Source organism: Cebus imitator, unplaced genomic scaffold (genome assembly GCF_001604975.1).
Source record: "Cebus imitator isolate Cc_AM_T3 unplaced genomic scaffold, Cebus_imitator-1.0 Scaffold14, whole genome shotgun sequence".
Taxonomy (NCBI): domain Eukaryota; kingdom Metazoa; phylum Chordata; class Mammalia; order Primates; family Cebidae; genus Cebus; species Cebus imitator.
The window spans coordinates 11,630,696-11,646,906 of NW_016107329.1; the positions used below are offsets into that span (position 1 = coordinate 11,630,696).

General features: G+C 41.3%; 1 protein-coding gene across 1 annotated transcript in view; it reads right to left on the bottom strand.

Moving 5' to 3' along the window:
- DGAT2L6 (diacylglycerol O-acyltransferase 2 like 6) overlaps positions 1-15,486 on the bottom strand; it is a 26,512-nt gene extending 11,026 nt beyond the window's left edge. Inside the window, exon 1 of the mRNA XM_017502769.2 lies at positions 15,302-15,486. Within this exon, the coding sequence (XP_017358258.1) occupies positions 15,302-15,386 (85 nt within the window). The 5' untranslated portion in view covers positions 15,387-15,486. The remainder of the gene's footprint in view (positions 1-15,301) is intronic.
- Between the last annotated feature and the right edge of the window lie 725 nt (positions 15,487-16,211).

Below are 16,211 nucleotides of genomic sequence, written 5' to 3' on the forward strand. Positions count from 1 at the left end.
AAAGTGCTAAAAAAAAATAACTACAGCAATAATAATTTGTTAATGGATACATGATGTAAAAAGATGTAAAGTTAAAAGTGATTTACACACTACCATTGCAGTATTATGAGTATTTTGAATTTGATGATATATTTACCTTTACTAGTGAGTTTCATATTTTTATATGTTTTAGTGTGGTTACGGCCAGGTGCAGTGGCTCACGCCTGTAATCCCAGCACTTTGGGAGGCCGAGGCGGGTGGGTCACTTGAGGTCAGGAGTTCGAGACCAGCCTGGCCAACATGGTGAAACCCTGTCTCTACTAAAAATACAAAAATTAGCTGAGTGTGGTAGCCTACGCCTGTAATCCCAGCTACTCATTAGGTTGAGGTGGGAGAATTGCTTGAACCCAGGGGGCACAGGTTGCAGTGAGCTGAGATTGCGCCATGCACTCCAGCCTGGGCAACCGAGCAAGAGTCCGTCTCAAAAAAAAAAAAATGTTGTTACTTAGTATCCTTTAGTTTTCAACTTAAACAACTTTCTTTAGCATTTGTTGTAAGGCAGGTCTAGAGGTGATGAACTCCCCTAGCTTTTATTTGTCTGGAAATGTCTTTTTTTTTGTTAGACATGAGGTATCATTTTGTCACCCATGCTAAAGTGCAGTGGCATGCTCATAGCTCACTGAAGCTTTGAACTCCTAAACTCAAGCGATCTTCCTGCCTTAGCTTCTCAAGTAGCTGGAAGTCCAAGTAGCTGGACATCACCATGATTGGCTAATTTTATTATTTTTATTTTTGTAAAGACAGAGTCTCACTATGTTGCCCCAGCTGGTTTCAAACTGGCCTCAAGCAGTCCTTCCACCTCAGCATCCCAACATGCTGAGATTACAGGTATGAGTCACCGTGCCTGGCTTTGGGAATGTTTTTGTTGTTCCTTTATTTATGAATGACCACTTTGCTGGTTATAGTATTTTGAATGTATCATCCCACTCCCTCCTGTCCTGCAAGATTTCTGCTGAGAAGTTTACTGATGAGGTTCCCTTGTATGTGATGAGACTCTTTTCTCTTAATGCTTTCAATATCCTCTTTTGTCTTTGACTTTTGACAATTTGATTATAATATGCTTCAGGATATTCTTCTTTGGGTTGATCTTGTGTGGGATCCTCTGAGCTTCATGAATCTGAATGTCCATTTCTTTCTCAGGATTTGAGAAGCTTTCAACCACTATTTCTTGAAATAAGCTTTCTGTTTCTTTCTCTCTCTTTTTCTTCTCCTAAATTATGGGACTCCCATAATTAATAGATTCATTTACTTATTGTGTCCCATAGGTCCCTTATGTTTTCTTCACTCATTTTCATTTTTTTCTTTTTTTGTTTCTCTAATTGGCTAATGTCAAATTACCTATCTTTGTGTTACCTGATTCTTTCTTCTGCATGATCAAGTCTTCTATTGAAATGCTTTGTTTTAGTTTTCAGTTCTATCATTGCATACATCAGCTCCAGGATTTCTTTTTGTGTCCTTTTTATGGATTTCTTTATTAAACTTCTCATTTCATTTATGTGTTATTTTCCTGATTCTGTTTAGTTGTCTATGTTCTCTTATAACTCACTGCACTTCAGGATGATTATCTTGAATTCTTTGTCAAGACTTTAATAGATCTCCATTTATTTGGGCTCAGTTACTGGAGCTATACTAGTTTCCTTTAGTGGTGTCATGTTTGCTGGATATTTTGTTATTTATATGGCCTTTCATTGGTTTCTATGCATTTGAAGGAGCAAATCAGTCTTTATAAACTGATTTCAGCAGGTTTATGGGAGGGCTTCTGCTAGCTCACTGGGTGGGTCCCTGGGCAGGCATGACAGGCTCAGGACTATGGCTGAGAAGGGCTAGAACCAAGTCATAGGGCTGCCTCAAGGTCTATAGCCAAGACTGAGGCCTGCAGGCCTGCCTCCTGTGGCATGGACAGGTATGCCTCCTGTCAGGTTCCTGGGTGGACAGGACTGCCCTGTACAGTTGAATGGAGCTGGAGCCAAGTTATGGGGCTATTTCAGGATCTGCTGTGATACCAAGGTTAGCAAGCTTACCTCCTATAAAACAGACAGGCATGACTGTTCTCATACCACAGCAGAGTGTGACCGGAGCTGAGTTATAAGGCTGCTTCAGGGTCTATTACTAGGACCAAGGTTGGCAGTCCTATAACTTGAGGCCCAGATGGTTGTGACTCCTCCTGGATGCCTTGGCAGATGATTTTGGTGGCAGAATCAAGGCCAAATGGTATTGTAGCTGAGTTTACAGGGGGATGAGGTTATTTTCAGGTCTGTAGTCTTCACCACAGTCAACAAGCCTAGGTGTGGGCCTGCCCTCTCAAAACAGCCTTCCTTGGCGTTGGACTCTACTAGAGTTTTGCAACATCATACATGGGTCCAAAATTCCCACAAAGGTAGTTTGGTCCATGGATGGTTGCCAAATTATTGTTGCTCTGGAGAGATGTGATAAACTTCCCATTTACCATCTTGTTGATGTCATTCTTCAGTTAAATTTTTTTTTTTTTTTTTTTTTTTAGATAGAGTCTTTCTCTGTCACCCAGGCTGGAGTGCAGTGGTGTGATCCCGGCCCACAGCAACCTCTGTCTCCCAGGTTCGAGTGATTCTCCTGCCTCAGCCTCCCAAGTAGCTGGGACTACAGGTACCCGCCACCACACCTGGCTCATTTTTGTATTTTTCTTTTCTTTTTTTGAGACAGAGTTTCACTCTTGTTGCCCAGGCTGGAGTGCAATGGCTTTTGTGTTTTTAGTAGAGACAGGGTTTCTCCATGTTGATCAGGCTGGTCTCGAACTCACGACCTCAGGTGATCTGCCTGCCTTGGCCTCCCAAAGTTGCATCTATGTTCATCAGGGATATGGGCCTGTAATGTTCTTTTCTTGTACTATCCTTGCCTACCTTTGGTATCAGGGTAGTACTGGCATTCTAAAAGGAGTTTGGAAGTGCTCCTGCCTTTTCAGTTTTTTGGAAGGGTTTGAGAAGGATTGACGTTAATTCTTTTTTTCTTCATTTGGACACAGTTTCATTCTGTTGCCCAGGCTGGAGTGCAATGGCGTGATCTTGGCTTACTGTAACCTCCACCTCCCTGGTTCAAGCAATTCTCATGCCTCAGCCTCCCAAGTAGCTGGGATTACAGGAGCACAACACCATGCCTGGCTAATTTTTGTATTTTCAGCATGTTGGCTAGGCTGGTCTCAAACTCACCATGTTGGCTGAGCTGGTCTCAAACTCCTGATCTCAGGTGATCTGCCTGCCTCAGCCTCCCAAAGTGCTGGGATTACAGATATGAGCCACTGCATCCGGCCTGGCATTAATTCTTTAAGTGCATGGTAGAATTCACCCATGAAGCTGTCTGGTCCTGGGATTTTCTTTGTTGGGATGTTTTTTTATTACTGATTAAATCTCATTTGTCACTGATCTGTTTAGATTTTCTTCCTTCATAATTTATTCTTGGTAGGTTGTATGTGTCTAGAAACATATCCATTTCTTCTAGGTTATCCAATTTGCTGGCATATGATTGTTCATGGTAGTCTTTTTTTTCTTTTTTCTTTTTTTTTTTCCTNAGTTCCTTTGTTTTTCTATATAAATTTTTGAATCAGCTTGTCTATTTCTATAAAAACTCTTCATGGAGAGCTTTTTAATTAAACTATTTTGAAAAAACAAGATTATTTTAATAAATTCCTGTATAATCTTCATGTATATCTACCCATTGTCAACATTTTACATTTGATTTATCTTTAAATGTAAAAATGTAAGTATATACATATATGTTTGTATTTGACATACATCACAGAGATTACAGCCTTTTGCATCTAAATACTCTAGCATGTATTTTGCAAGAACAAAGATATTCTCTTCCCTTGTAGCACCCACAGTGCTATTATCAAATTTGAGACATTTAATATTTATGCAAAACTATTACCTAATATACCCTGGCTGTGATTTTTACTTGAATTGCATTATACTTATAGATCAATCTGAGGACAATTGGCATCTTTACTGTGTTGAATCTTCCAATCTGTGAACATGGTATGCCTCTAATGATTTAGATCTTTTATTTTATTCATCAGCATTTTACAGCTTTCAACTTATGAATCCTGAATGGTTTTTAGATTTATTCCTAAATATTTTTATTTTTGAAGGTATTTAAATAATATAGTTTTTCAAATTTCTATTTTCAATTCTTCTCTGCTAGTATATAGAAATGTGATTAATTTTTATGTGATTAATTTTTATGCATGATCTTGTATCCTGTGACTGGCTAATCTCATTCGTTAGTTCTTGGAGGTTTTTGTTTTATTTAAAATAGAGTCTGCTGGGTGCAGTGGCTCATGCCTGTAATCCCAGCACTTTGGGAGGCTGAGGTGGGTGGATCACAAGGTCAGGAGTTCGAGACCAACCTGGCCAATACAATGAAACCCCATCTCTACTAAAAATACAAAAATCAGCGGGGCATGGTGGTGTGTGCCTGTAATTCTAGCTACTTGGGAGGCTGAGGCAGAAGAATCACTTGAACCTGTGAGGTGGAGGTTGCAGTGAGCTGAGATTGTGCCACTGTACTCCAGCCTGGACCACAGAGCAAGACTCCATCTCAAAAAAAAAAAAAAAACATAGAGTCCTTGGGATTTTTCATACAGACTATCATGTCATTCACAAATAAGGACAGTTTTATTTCTCATTTTTTGCAATCTGTATGCATTTATTTCTTTTTTTCTTCTTGCCATATTGCACCTGCTAGGACTTTTAGTATGCCATTGAATACAAGTGGTGAGAGTGGACATCCTTGGTTTGTTTCTAATCCTAGGGAGAAAGCATTTCATCTTTCATCTTCAAGTGTGATGTTAACTGTAGGGTTTTTTTTGTAGATGCTCTTTATCAGATTGAGGAATTTCCCTTCTATTCCTACTTTGCTGAGAGATATGATGATTAAATGTTGGAGTTTGTCAATTGATATGGTTACATGGGTTTTTTTCATGCTTAGATGGTTAATATGGTAGTTTACATTGATTTATTTTCAAATAGTTACACTTGCCTCCTTGAATAAAGGCCACTTGGTCATGATGCATTATTCTTTGTAATGTGTTGCTGGATTCAATTTGTTAATATTTTGTTGCTTTTTTCATTTATATACATGAGGGATCTTAGTTTATAGTTTTCTTTTCTTTTTTTTTACTATCTTTGTCTGATTTTGGTATCAGGATGTGCCCTCATAAATGAGTTGAGAAATGTTCCTTTCTTTTAAGTTTTCTCGAAGAGATTACATAGAATTCGTGATATTTCCTCTGTAAAATGTTTGGTAGAATTTTCTGTTGAAACCATCTGGGTCTGAAAATCTCCTTTTGGAAGGTTTTTAAACTGCTAAAATTAAGATTAAATTAAAATTGTTTAATAGTGATGGGTTATTTATCTCATGTTGAGTGAGTTTTGATCGATTGTGGTTGTCAAGGAGGCCTCCAAATATAATTGCTAACTTGTCTATTTTTCTTTTCAGTGCCATCAGTTTTTGCATCATATATTTTGAAACTCTATCATTTGATGCATGCACATTTAGAATAGTTGTTTTCTTGATGAATCAGGCCTTTTATCATTACATAATGTCTCTCTTTATCCCTGATCCTGACTTTAAAGTTAAACCTGTATAGCCTCAAATTGCTAATGATTACTAGCTTAAGTTAAAAATGGTACCAATATGACCTAAATGGGTCCTTTCTTCAAATCATCTCTGATTCTTCTCACTTGCTCACTTACCCCATAGATTAATAGCCAATATCTATTGTGCACTTATGTAAAACTGTTTCACATGGCATATTTTATTTAATCTTCATAAAGACCCCATGAAAACAGTAATCATTATCATTTTGTGGATTAGGACCTCAGGTTCAGAGTGGTTAAATAGTTCCAAGGTTACATTAGGAGGTGAGTGAGCCAGGGCTGAGAACCAAGATCGTCTTACTCCAGACTGAACCCTTAACCACTAAGCTCTAGCTGTTACTTCCCTTTTAGTCAGGTACCAATTCTTGCCAGTTCTGCCTTGCAGATATCTTTCAAATTATTCTATTTTCCACCTCCATGCTACCACTTGGTCAAAGCTACCATTATCTCTCACCTAGATGACCACCAGTGTCTTCTAAATAGGCTGCCTGCTTCCATTTGAGCCATAATGCAGTCAGTGCATTAAATGCAAGTCTGTCTCTGTCACTCTATAGAATGTAGCCAAGGACATGGCTGGTTTGTCAAAGAGGCGTATTTGTGGCTTTATGATTACTTATTGTATTTAAGTTAACTATAAATATAAGAACCTGTGGGAGTATATGGTAATTTAACAATTCAGCAATTAACATGGTTTCCTGAGGCCCTTAGGATCAAGTCCGGTTTCCTAACCCTGGTTTAGAAGGGTTAGGAGATCTTGATGATCTAGCCCTTGGCCAACACCTTGTTCTTTGCATTCCACCATACTGTTCTTTCAGCTCCTTCAAGTGCTGTCTAGCTTCAGGGCTTCTCTGCATGCAAACCCCTTTGCCTGGAAAACTCTTCAGCTTTTTGTCTGACTAGTTCCTATTCATGTTTCAGGTCTCAAGATAAATGTCATAGGTTCAATATTTTTAGGCCATCTTTGACTTCTTTCCCTTTCCGCAAAAACCTCTCCTATCAATCTTCCTGCCTGTGTCCCCATTGCTACTGCTATGGTCCAGGACTTGCTTTTTTCTAGTCTGGACTGTAGCCTTTTGTCTGCTCTTTAGCCATTGGTTTCTTCCCCTCCAATCCATTTTCCACGCTACTGCCAGACATTTTTAAGAAGCACAATCACATAATGTTGTTTGGTTTCTCCAAAATCATTAATATGTTCCCACTGCTGACAGAATAAAGTCTGAGCACATTGGCTTTGGTATTCAAGGCCCTCACTGGCCTAGCCCCATATATCTTCCTAGCCTCATGTCTCAGTACCTGTACTCACACTCCTTATGCTGCAGCCTAGTGTTTCTCAAAGTGTTTCTCAGCCTAGTGTTCCCATACCCTTAGGGACATTAGATGATCCAAGGTGGTGTATGGATGAAAAGTTATGCATAGAGAATAAAAACAAATTCATGGTAGCAATATAAAGTTTCCTGTTAAAATACATTAATTTAGGCTACAGAGATGAATTAATTTGAAGGAAAAGTACGTTAAGTAATAATAGCATAGGTGGTACATAGCTGTGGAAAGAGTCAGAAGGTTGGACACAGATGGCTGAAGTATAGGAAACAGGGGCCTGACTACCTTTGTCTACTTCCCATTTCGCCAGCTCACCGTATAATTCACATGTCTGTGCCTTTGATGATGGCGTTCCCTTATTTTTATTACTCTCTTCCCAACTTTCTGCTTATCAAAATTCTCTCAGACTTTAAGGTTTAGCTCAAATGACACTTCCTTGTGATACCTTTGCTCATCTCCTGGTCAACTTAAGGACTCCCTCCTCTGTACACCCCTAAGACATTACTCGTGTTTCTATCTGGCTCTGCTTCATTTTGTTTGATTGTGTAATTAGTACCTCATATGTCTGTCCATCTCCCTATTAGACAGTAAGCTTCTTAAAAACAGCCTTCAGCACAGTGCCAAGCACAGAGAGAAAGCTTATGATAAATGTTCATTACATTGAATTGCAGTAAAGGAAGAAGTTCAAAATTCTCCAAGCTGTAGGTGAAAGTTAATAGGAAGAGAAACCACCAATGACTTATTCCAAACAAGGAAAGGCCTTCTGAAGTTATAAGGTGTGCATGTGTGTGTAAGGATATAGGAAACCAGTTATTTCCTTGTAAGATGAAAACCTATCATTCTTATGGGTAGAAACATTATGTTTCATGTTTCAAGGCAATGACCTAAATCTGAATGTTGGCAATGCCTGCCAATTCTAGTCAGTTGGTTCAGTGCCTTCAGAGATTAAAAAAAACCAAAAACAATGGGTGGTTTGTCAAAAAGGAATTTCTGTGGCTTTGTGATTACTTGTTGGATCCAAGTAAGCTATAAATATAAGAACTTGTAGGAGTAACAGATAATTTCATAATTTAATAAACATTGATGAACCTACCTCATATGAAATCTCTATGCTAAAAGCCATGGGGACAGGGTTGGGAACTGAAAAGAGGAGGATGAAGGGAGTAAATAAGGAAATGATAAAAATAATGCAAGCATGGTCCTTGATACCATGTATTAAGCATTTGTTGTGAAACAGCACTCTGTTCAGCACTTAATGTATATTATCTTATTTAATGCTCTTGTAATCCTCATCGGTAGATAATTTTATTATCTCATTTTACAGATGAAGAAACTGAGAATCAGAAAGCTCATGTATCTTTACTCCAAGCTTCAGGAAAAAAGTAGATAGTATTTGTTGAATCTTCATTATGTGCCAATAACTATTTTAAGTACTTCATGTGTATTAACTCATATTAATAACATGTGGAGAACAAAATTCCTGTCTTCCAGAACCTCTGAGTTTCTTGTGGGAGGTAAGATTCAAAGCTGAATTTTGGAGGAAAGCTTGGATTTTTGTCAGATGGACTGGTAGAGGAAAGTCCTGCACGTACAAAGAAGAGCTCGAACGAAGGCCAAAAGGTGGGAGAGTCCACAAGGCCTGTGAGTAACACCATTACCTGCAAAAACACAGGCAGCATGAGGAAGCTGTGGTACAGGAGATGAAGCTGGGAAGGAAACTGGAGAGATTAGGCCTGATGCTGACGGGAATGAGAAGCCAGTAAAGGTTATTAAGCAGAAAGCAGAAGAGTAGCATGATTGTGTATGTTTCAGGAAGATAATCTGGAATAACTGTGAGAGCAAGAGAAACTACAGGCAAGGAGATCAGCTAAGAGTTTCAGCATTCAGATGAAAGCCAGTAGGAACGTGAAATAGGCTACTATTTGACATACCAATTTGAAAATCACCAAGGAGGTAGAATTTTTAGCCCAACGCAGCTGATTTGATGCTGGGGTTATGGAAGGGGATTAGTGAAAGACGCCGTGATGAGGCGTGTGGGAATGCTAGGAATGCATCAAAGTCTAGGTCAGGCATGGTGGCTCACTCCTGTAATCCCAGCATTTTGGGAGGCCAGGGCAGGAGGATCACTGGACCCCAGGAGTTCAAGACCAACCCAGGCAGCATAGTGAGTCTCCCATCTCTACAAAAACATGTAAAAAGTAATGGAGCATGGAGCATGGTGGTGCACACCTGTAGTCCCAACTACTCAGGAAGTTGAGGCAGAAGGATTGCTTGAGCCCAGTAGTTTGAGGCTGTAGTGAGTTGTAATCACACCACTGCACTCCAGCCTGGGTGACAGAGCGAGACTCTGTCTCAAAAAAAAAAAAAGGCCTCTATCTGCTTTATTTTCTAAATCCTAGTTATTATTCTTCCTGAAGATGCAATAAAATCAGAATTCAGAGGAGTGGTTGTCACTCCTCTGTTGATCAAGTGGCAAGGTTGGCAAGGTTGGCAGTATTTTGGAGCCTAGCGGTGGTTGGGCTCCAAGTCATATCAATTGCAATAGTTGAAAGGAAGAAAATTAACATGTATTGAGGATTTTCTCACCTCAAAGATTTCCAGAACAGCCTTGAGAGGCAGGTACTATGATGTTTCTATTATGGTTCAGGGTGAATGACTTACTTGCTCAAGGTCACATAGAAAATAACAGAGACTTGGTTGTATAAGATCTCGTAGCAAGTAAGTGATAGAACTGGTCTATCTGACTCTGAAGACAATGTTCTATTTTTACTTATTTATTTTGAGACAGGGTCTCGCTCTGTCATCCAGGCTGTAGTGCAATGGCATGACCAGAGCTCACTCTAGCCTTCATTTCTTGGGCTCAAATGATCCTCCCATCTCAGCCAGCACAGTAGCTGGGACCACAGGCATGCACCACCATGCCTGTCTACTTTTTTTATTTTAAATTTTTTCTGTAGAGATGGAGTCTCACTATGTTGCCCAGGCTGGTCTCAAACTCCCAGGCTCAAGTGATCCTCCAACCTCAGCCTCCCAAAATGTTGGGATTACAGGCATGAGCCCCTGCACCCAGCCTATTCTATTTTTTACAGTATCAGAAACCAGAGAAAGAGGGCAGGCCCACACACCAAAAAAGGATGTCTGAGGGAGAGAAAAAAGAACAAGAGCAAATTTAAAGATTTCTGCCGAGGAAGAAGCAACCTGGAAAACCGTCGAGTTAGTGTAAAGCTTGATCTTACATGAGATATATTAATGATAAGAAAGGGCTCCTATTCTCATGGAGCTTATTGGGTAGAGGGCAGAAAAGATAAAATGACTGCTACCCAGCCTATTGTTACAAAGTGTTCTAGACTTTCAGAGGCGATGTCGTTTTGGGTTGTCTGGAAAATGTTTCAGAGAAGATACGACTTGAGTAATATCTAAAAGGAGGTGCTGTCCCTGGTTAGTCCAGGAAGAGCTATCATGGCATCTTTCCAGTGGCAGTAGTGGGAGTAGTAGGAGCAGAGGTGAAGGAGTGGGAGAGTACATTTCCTGTTTGTTTACTGAATGGATTGCCTGGAACATGTAGTGAAGAGTAGGAGGACGAGCTGGCCACCAGAGAGTGGAGGAGGGCTTTGAATGCCCAGGCTGACACCTTTATACATCATCAGGTAGGCAATGGGAAATCACCGACTATTTTTGAGCAGGAGGGGGATGTAATCAAAGATGCTTCTGAAAGACTTCCAGGAGCAGGCAGTGGAATAGATTGGAGAGGGTGGAGATCAGAGGTTAGAGGATCAGGAAAAAGGATATTGAGATAGTTTAGGGGGATGGTGCTACAAGTCCAGAAGAGATGATGGAAAGCCATCCTCTGAATGAAAGCTGGTCCTCAGAGGGGCTGTCAGAGCCACTGCCTAATTCTAAGTACATGAATATTTGTATTCCAAATCTCTTCCCAGCCATCTTCTCATTCCTCTCTTCTTGCTTCCTCCCTCCTTCCTGTCCCTCGGCCTTTTCTCCATTATCTCTGTTTCCTCCCCCATCACTTCCAGTAATGCTCAGTAATCAGCCATGATTCTGAATATCATTTGGGAAGGAGGGGAAGCACTGAGGGAGGCTCTGAGCAAGATACAAGGAAGGAAGGAAAGAAGGCAAGAAAGAAAAGGAAGAAGGAAGGGAGGGAGGCAGAGATGTCTGTATGAGCATTTCCCATGGTCCAGGCTGAGAGGATGGGGATACTGAGGCTTAGAGTGATTGCAGTACTTGTTTGGAGTCACACAGCTAATTGGCATCTAAGTCTGATGAACTCCAGAACTCACGTCTTGTTTGTCATGCCACACTGATTTCATTTTCTGTCTCCCCTGATCTGTTCAACTCATATAATATTTTCTTATTCTGATACCCTAATATCACTTTGTCATGGCTCTTTAACTCACCACAGTCTGTCTTACATTATAGTGATCTGTGTATATGTCCAGCATTGGCACATAAAATAGGGACAATGGTTGAATGAATGATTGATTGATTTCTGTTGCTAGATAGTAAGGAGCCTGTAAGGATCCCACAGCAGGGACAGCCCAAGGGCTTATCATTAGTATTTACTCTGTAACTGTTGGATTGAACATATTTGAATGTCTTAGGCACCTCTGTGGGCATCACGCCCTGTTGGACAGTGAAGCTACCTTGGTAAACTTCAAGACCCAGGATTTGTGTTGTAATTTCTAGCATAATCACTAAAAGAACAGAAACAGGATGTATGGCACCTAAACTAGAAGAGAAAGACAAATGGAATGGTAAAGATAATCAGTCTAAAAGAAGTCAAAACAAATGGCCAACAAGCACATGAAAAGATGCTCAACATTACTGATCATCAGGGAAATGTAAAGCAAAACCCCAATGAGATAACATCTCATACCCACTAGGATGACTATTATTTAAAAAACAGAAAGTAAGTATAGGTGAGGACATGGAGAAGTTGGAACTCCTGTGCACTGTTGGTGGGAGTGTAAAATTGTGTAACCACTGAGGAAAACAAGATGGCAGTTCCCAAAAAAAAAGACAAAACAGAATTACTGTGTGATCCAGCAATTCCATTTCTGGGTATATATCAAAAGCATTGAAAGCACAGTCTCAAAGCGCTGTTTGTACATCTATAGTCATAGCAACGTTACTCACAGTAGCCAAGCTGTCAAGGCAACGTAAATGTCCATCAACAGATGAATGGGAAACAGTATGTGGCATATCCACACAAGGCACTATATTACTCAGCCTTTCAAAGGAAAGAATTTCTGACACGTGATCCCACATGGGTGAGCCTTAAAGCCATTATACTAAGTAAAAATAATCATGAAAGGACAAACATTGGAATAATAATTCCAATTATATGAGATACCTAGAATAGGCAAATTCATAGAGACAGAAAGCAGAATGGTGGTTGCCAGGGCCTGGAGGGAGGGGAAATTAGGGAGTTATTGTTTAATGGATACAGAGTTTCAGTTTGGGAACATAAATTCTGGAGATGGATGGTGGCCATCTTAATGACATGTACTTAGTGCACACTTGAAAATTGTTAAGATGGTAAATTTTATGTTCTAGGTATTGTAGTACAATAAAAATAACTTTAGGTAAAAAAAAAAATCCCATTTATTCTTTGGTTTTTTTTTTTGAGATGGAGTCTCGCTCTGTCGCCAGGCTGGAGTGCAGTGGCAAGATCTCAGCTTATTGCAACCTCCGCCTCCTGGGTTCAAGCGAGTCTCCTGCCTCAGCCTCCCGAGTAGCTGGGACTACAGGCGTGCACCACTGTGGCCAGCTAATTTTTGTATTATTAGTAGAGATAGGGTTTTACCATATTGGCCAGGATGGTCTCGATCTCTTGACCTTGTGATCCGCCTGCCTTGGCCTCCCAAAGTGCTGGGATTACAGGCGTGAGCCACCAAGCCTGGCCCCATTTATTGTTATGTGTTTCCATTGAAGACACATAGGTATCATCATGTGTCCCTAACATCCCCACTCCACTCTGCCAGCTCTTCTGGGACAACTGGAAACCAATGAGATTTGGGGGTAAAGGGGCGTTACATGGAGGCTAATCTTCACCTTCTTGGTCCCTCAAAGATCCAGTCGTCTGATATACTCTCTACTCTATATCCAGCAAGACACAATGTCCTTTGAGTGGGGAAATGAAATAGAGAAGAAAATATATGAAAAATAATCATTTTCTGGGAGAAAAATGAGTACGTTTTAATTAGAAAAGCTGCCTCAGAAAAGCCTTCTTGGGTGGGAGAGGCCCTACACCTAAAAGGATTCGCTCACATAGCTCATCCTCTTTTGACCTCTTTCCCCTGCTCTCTCTGCCCCATCTCTGCCCACTCTTTCTGGGATCCAGATTTGAAATGGTTGCTGCCACCCCAATAGCAAGTCTCTTAGGACATTCCTGTGCCCCTCAGTTTCCTGGCTTAGGGCTGGAACTTATCAACGGGCTCTTTTTGAGGAAGTTAGGGAAATGCAAAGGAAAACAAAAAGAAACTATGAAAGTCCAGAAACAACTAAGTTTACTAACAAAAATCACTTTCTTCTCTCGACATAGCTAAAGTCAAACCATCAACGGGCTTAGCATGTTTTGATTTTAATAAGGCTTAATGAGTCTGCATTTTGAGAAGGCTGTGGACCCCTCTGGCAGTCTGGTGAAGCCATGGACCCTTTCTCTGAATAATATGTTTAAATGCACAGAACAAAATACACAGATTTATAAAGGAAACCCATTATATTAAAATTCAGTTATCAAACTATTACCCACAATGTGATATAGTAACATATATGCTTCTTGATGTATGCATTAAATAACCAGATCTAATGACAGTGTCAATAACTACTGAAATTTTGAAGTAGTCATGAACATAAATGAAATTTCAAGATACCTGCAACAACTGTAATATGAAATGCAAATCTCTGTGATGTCTGCTACTGACAGTCACAGGTACTCCTAACACATCGTGGTTTATTGCCTACATTCATCATTGAAGGAAATACTACATTTCAGTTAGAAGTTAGTGAAAAGAGAGGCAATTTTATTCATCCCAATTCAGAGACCCCCCATCCACCCTGAATTTTTGGCCTATAGGACCCTGGTTGAGAGCAGGTCCTATAGGGTCATATAGACTCCCATGGATTGGAACCAGCTGTCTCCTACCTGTCTCATCCTTCAGGATGACATTATTTCTTCTCATTCAGTTTTCAAGCATACTCCTGTAATTGACTGCCCACAAATCCCTGGTTTCTGGCAGGGAAACTCTTGGAGCTGTCAGCCCATTTGCCCAACACTATTGACTCCCGTGCTGTGAGTCCAATAAATAACTGGCTCTTTCTCAAAATTCTGTCTGAGAAGTCACTAGGGCAGTCCTCAGATTTTCCAGAATTCTCACCGGAATCGTAGACTAGAAAATCACCCTATACCTACCTAGTAACACCAAGCCTGCCAGCCACCACCACTTCTGCCCTGTCCCTGAATCTCACTCTTTTCAGCTAGTTCGTAGGGGGCAGCTCCTGAGAAGGCTGGGGTGATCTTTATTATTTTTTTTATTTTGAGACAGAGTCTTACTCTGTCACCGAGGCTGGAGTGCAGTAGCACGATCTCAGCTCACTGCAACCTCTGCCTCCCAGGTTTAAGTGATTCTCCTGCCTCAGCCTCCCAAGTAGCTGGATTACAGGTGCCCACCACCATGCCCAGCTAATGTTTTCTTTTTTTTTTTTTCTGAGACGGAATCTTGCTCTGTCACCAGGCTGGAGTGCAGTGGCGCGATCTCGGCTCACTGCAACCTCTGTCTCTGGGTTCAAGCGATTCCCCTCCCTTAGCCTCCTGAGTAGCTGGGACTACAGACGTGCACCACCACACCTGGCCAATTTTTTTGTATTTTAGTAGAGACAGGGTCTCACCATGTTAGCCAGGATGGTCTCCATCTCCTGACCTCTTGATCTGCCCGCCTTGGCCTCCCAAAGTGCTGGGATTACAGGCGTTAGCCACTGCGCCCAGCATTTTTTTTTTAAGTAGAGATGGGTTTTCACCATGTTGGCCAGGTTGGTCTCGAACTCCTGTCCTCAGGTCACCCACCTGCTTCAGCCTCCCAAAGGGCTTGGATTACAGGCACGAGGAACCACGCCTGGCCTGGAGTAATCTTTAAACCAGAACAGATGCAGCCTCACTCCCGGCCTTTGTGCTGGCCAGATCCTTCCCAGAGGGTGGAGACCAACCAGAGGATCTCTTTGGAACCCTCTTCATTTGGAGATTAGCCATTCCTTTGGTTTGTTCCCTATGTGCTCTCCAGCCCTTGGGGTTCACTCACCTAAAAATATATAGACTGGGATCCATTGCAAAACAGAGAGGGTTTGGAGACCCTCCTGGAGATCCAGTCGGGAGAAGAAGGCCATGGTTATGGTGCTGTTCTGTTGTGGCAAGAAGTCCAACCAGAAGGTCAAAACTTCTTAAACCGAGTGGATTGTAGATGCTTTGCTATAATCTCTTATCGTGGAATGAGATTAGCTGCTGGGGTTTTGTCAGGCTTGACCAAACCTTTTCTCCACTGCCCCGCCCCATGTTCCTACCCACACACCAGGTTGCAGATCAGGCTATCTAATCTCCCCAGTCATATCCTTTCTCCACAGTGTGCTCAATTGTAATGAAGCACAAATGGCCCTGGAATGGCTCTAGCTGTGGGGGAGGGGCACCCTTGATAAATTAATGCAGAAAGAGAGTAGGTTAGGCCTCAAATAGGACCTCTGAAAAGCACCCCACTCCCTTTCCCTGCTTAAGAAAAGGGACTTGGCAGCCACACTTGTTTCTGCCCTAGTGGTTATCCTTTGTCTCCTCTTGTCTTTGCTCAGAGTCATCTAGCCCACTGGGGTGTTTTTCTGCATGGATATCTATTAATAGACTCCTCAGATCCCTCTTTGTGCCTCTAGTCCCAGGGGCCCTGTCTCAGTGGCCAGATACCTTGTCATAGAGTGGGAGAAGCATTGCACAGAAAGACCTGGCTCCCACTCCCAGCTCCACCATGCTCTTCCTGTGACACCTTTGGAAAAAACTCCATCTCTTTAGAGCTCAGTTTGAGCATTCATTGCTAGAATGCAGTGTAGGTTAGGGGCACAGACTTTAGAGCCAGATAGCTGGGGTTCACACCTTAGCTCTATCGCTTATAAGGTGGTGAACCTCTATGGCCCAGTTTCTCCATCTGTAAAATTGGGATGATAATAGTA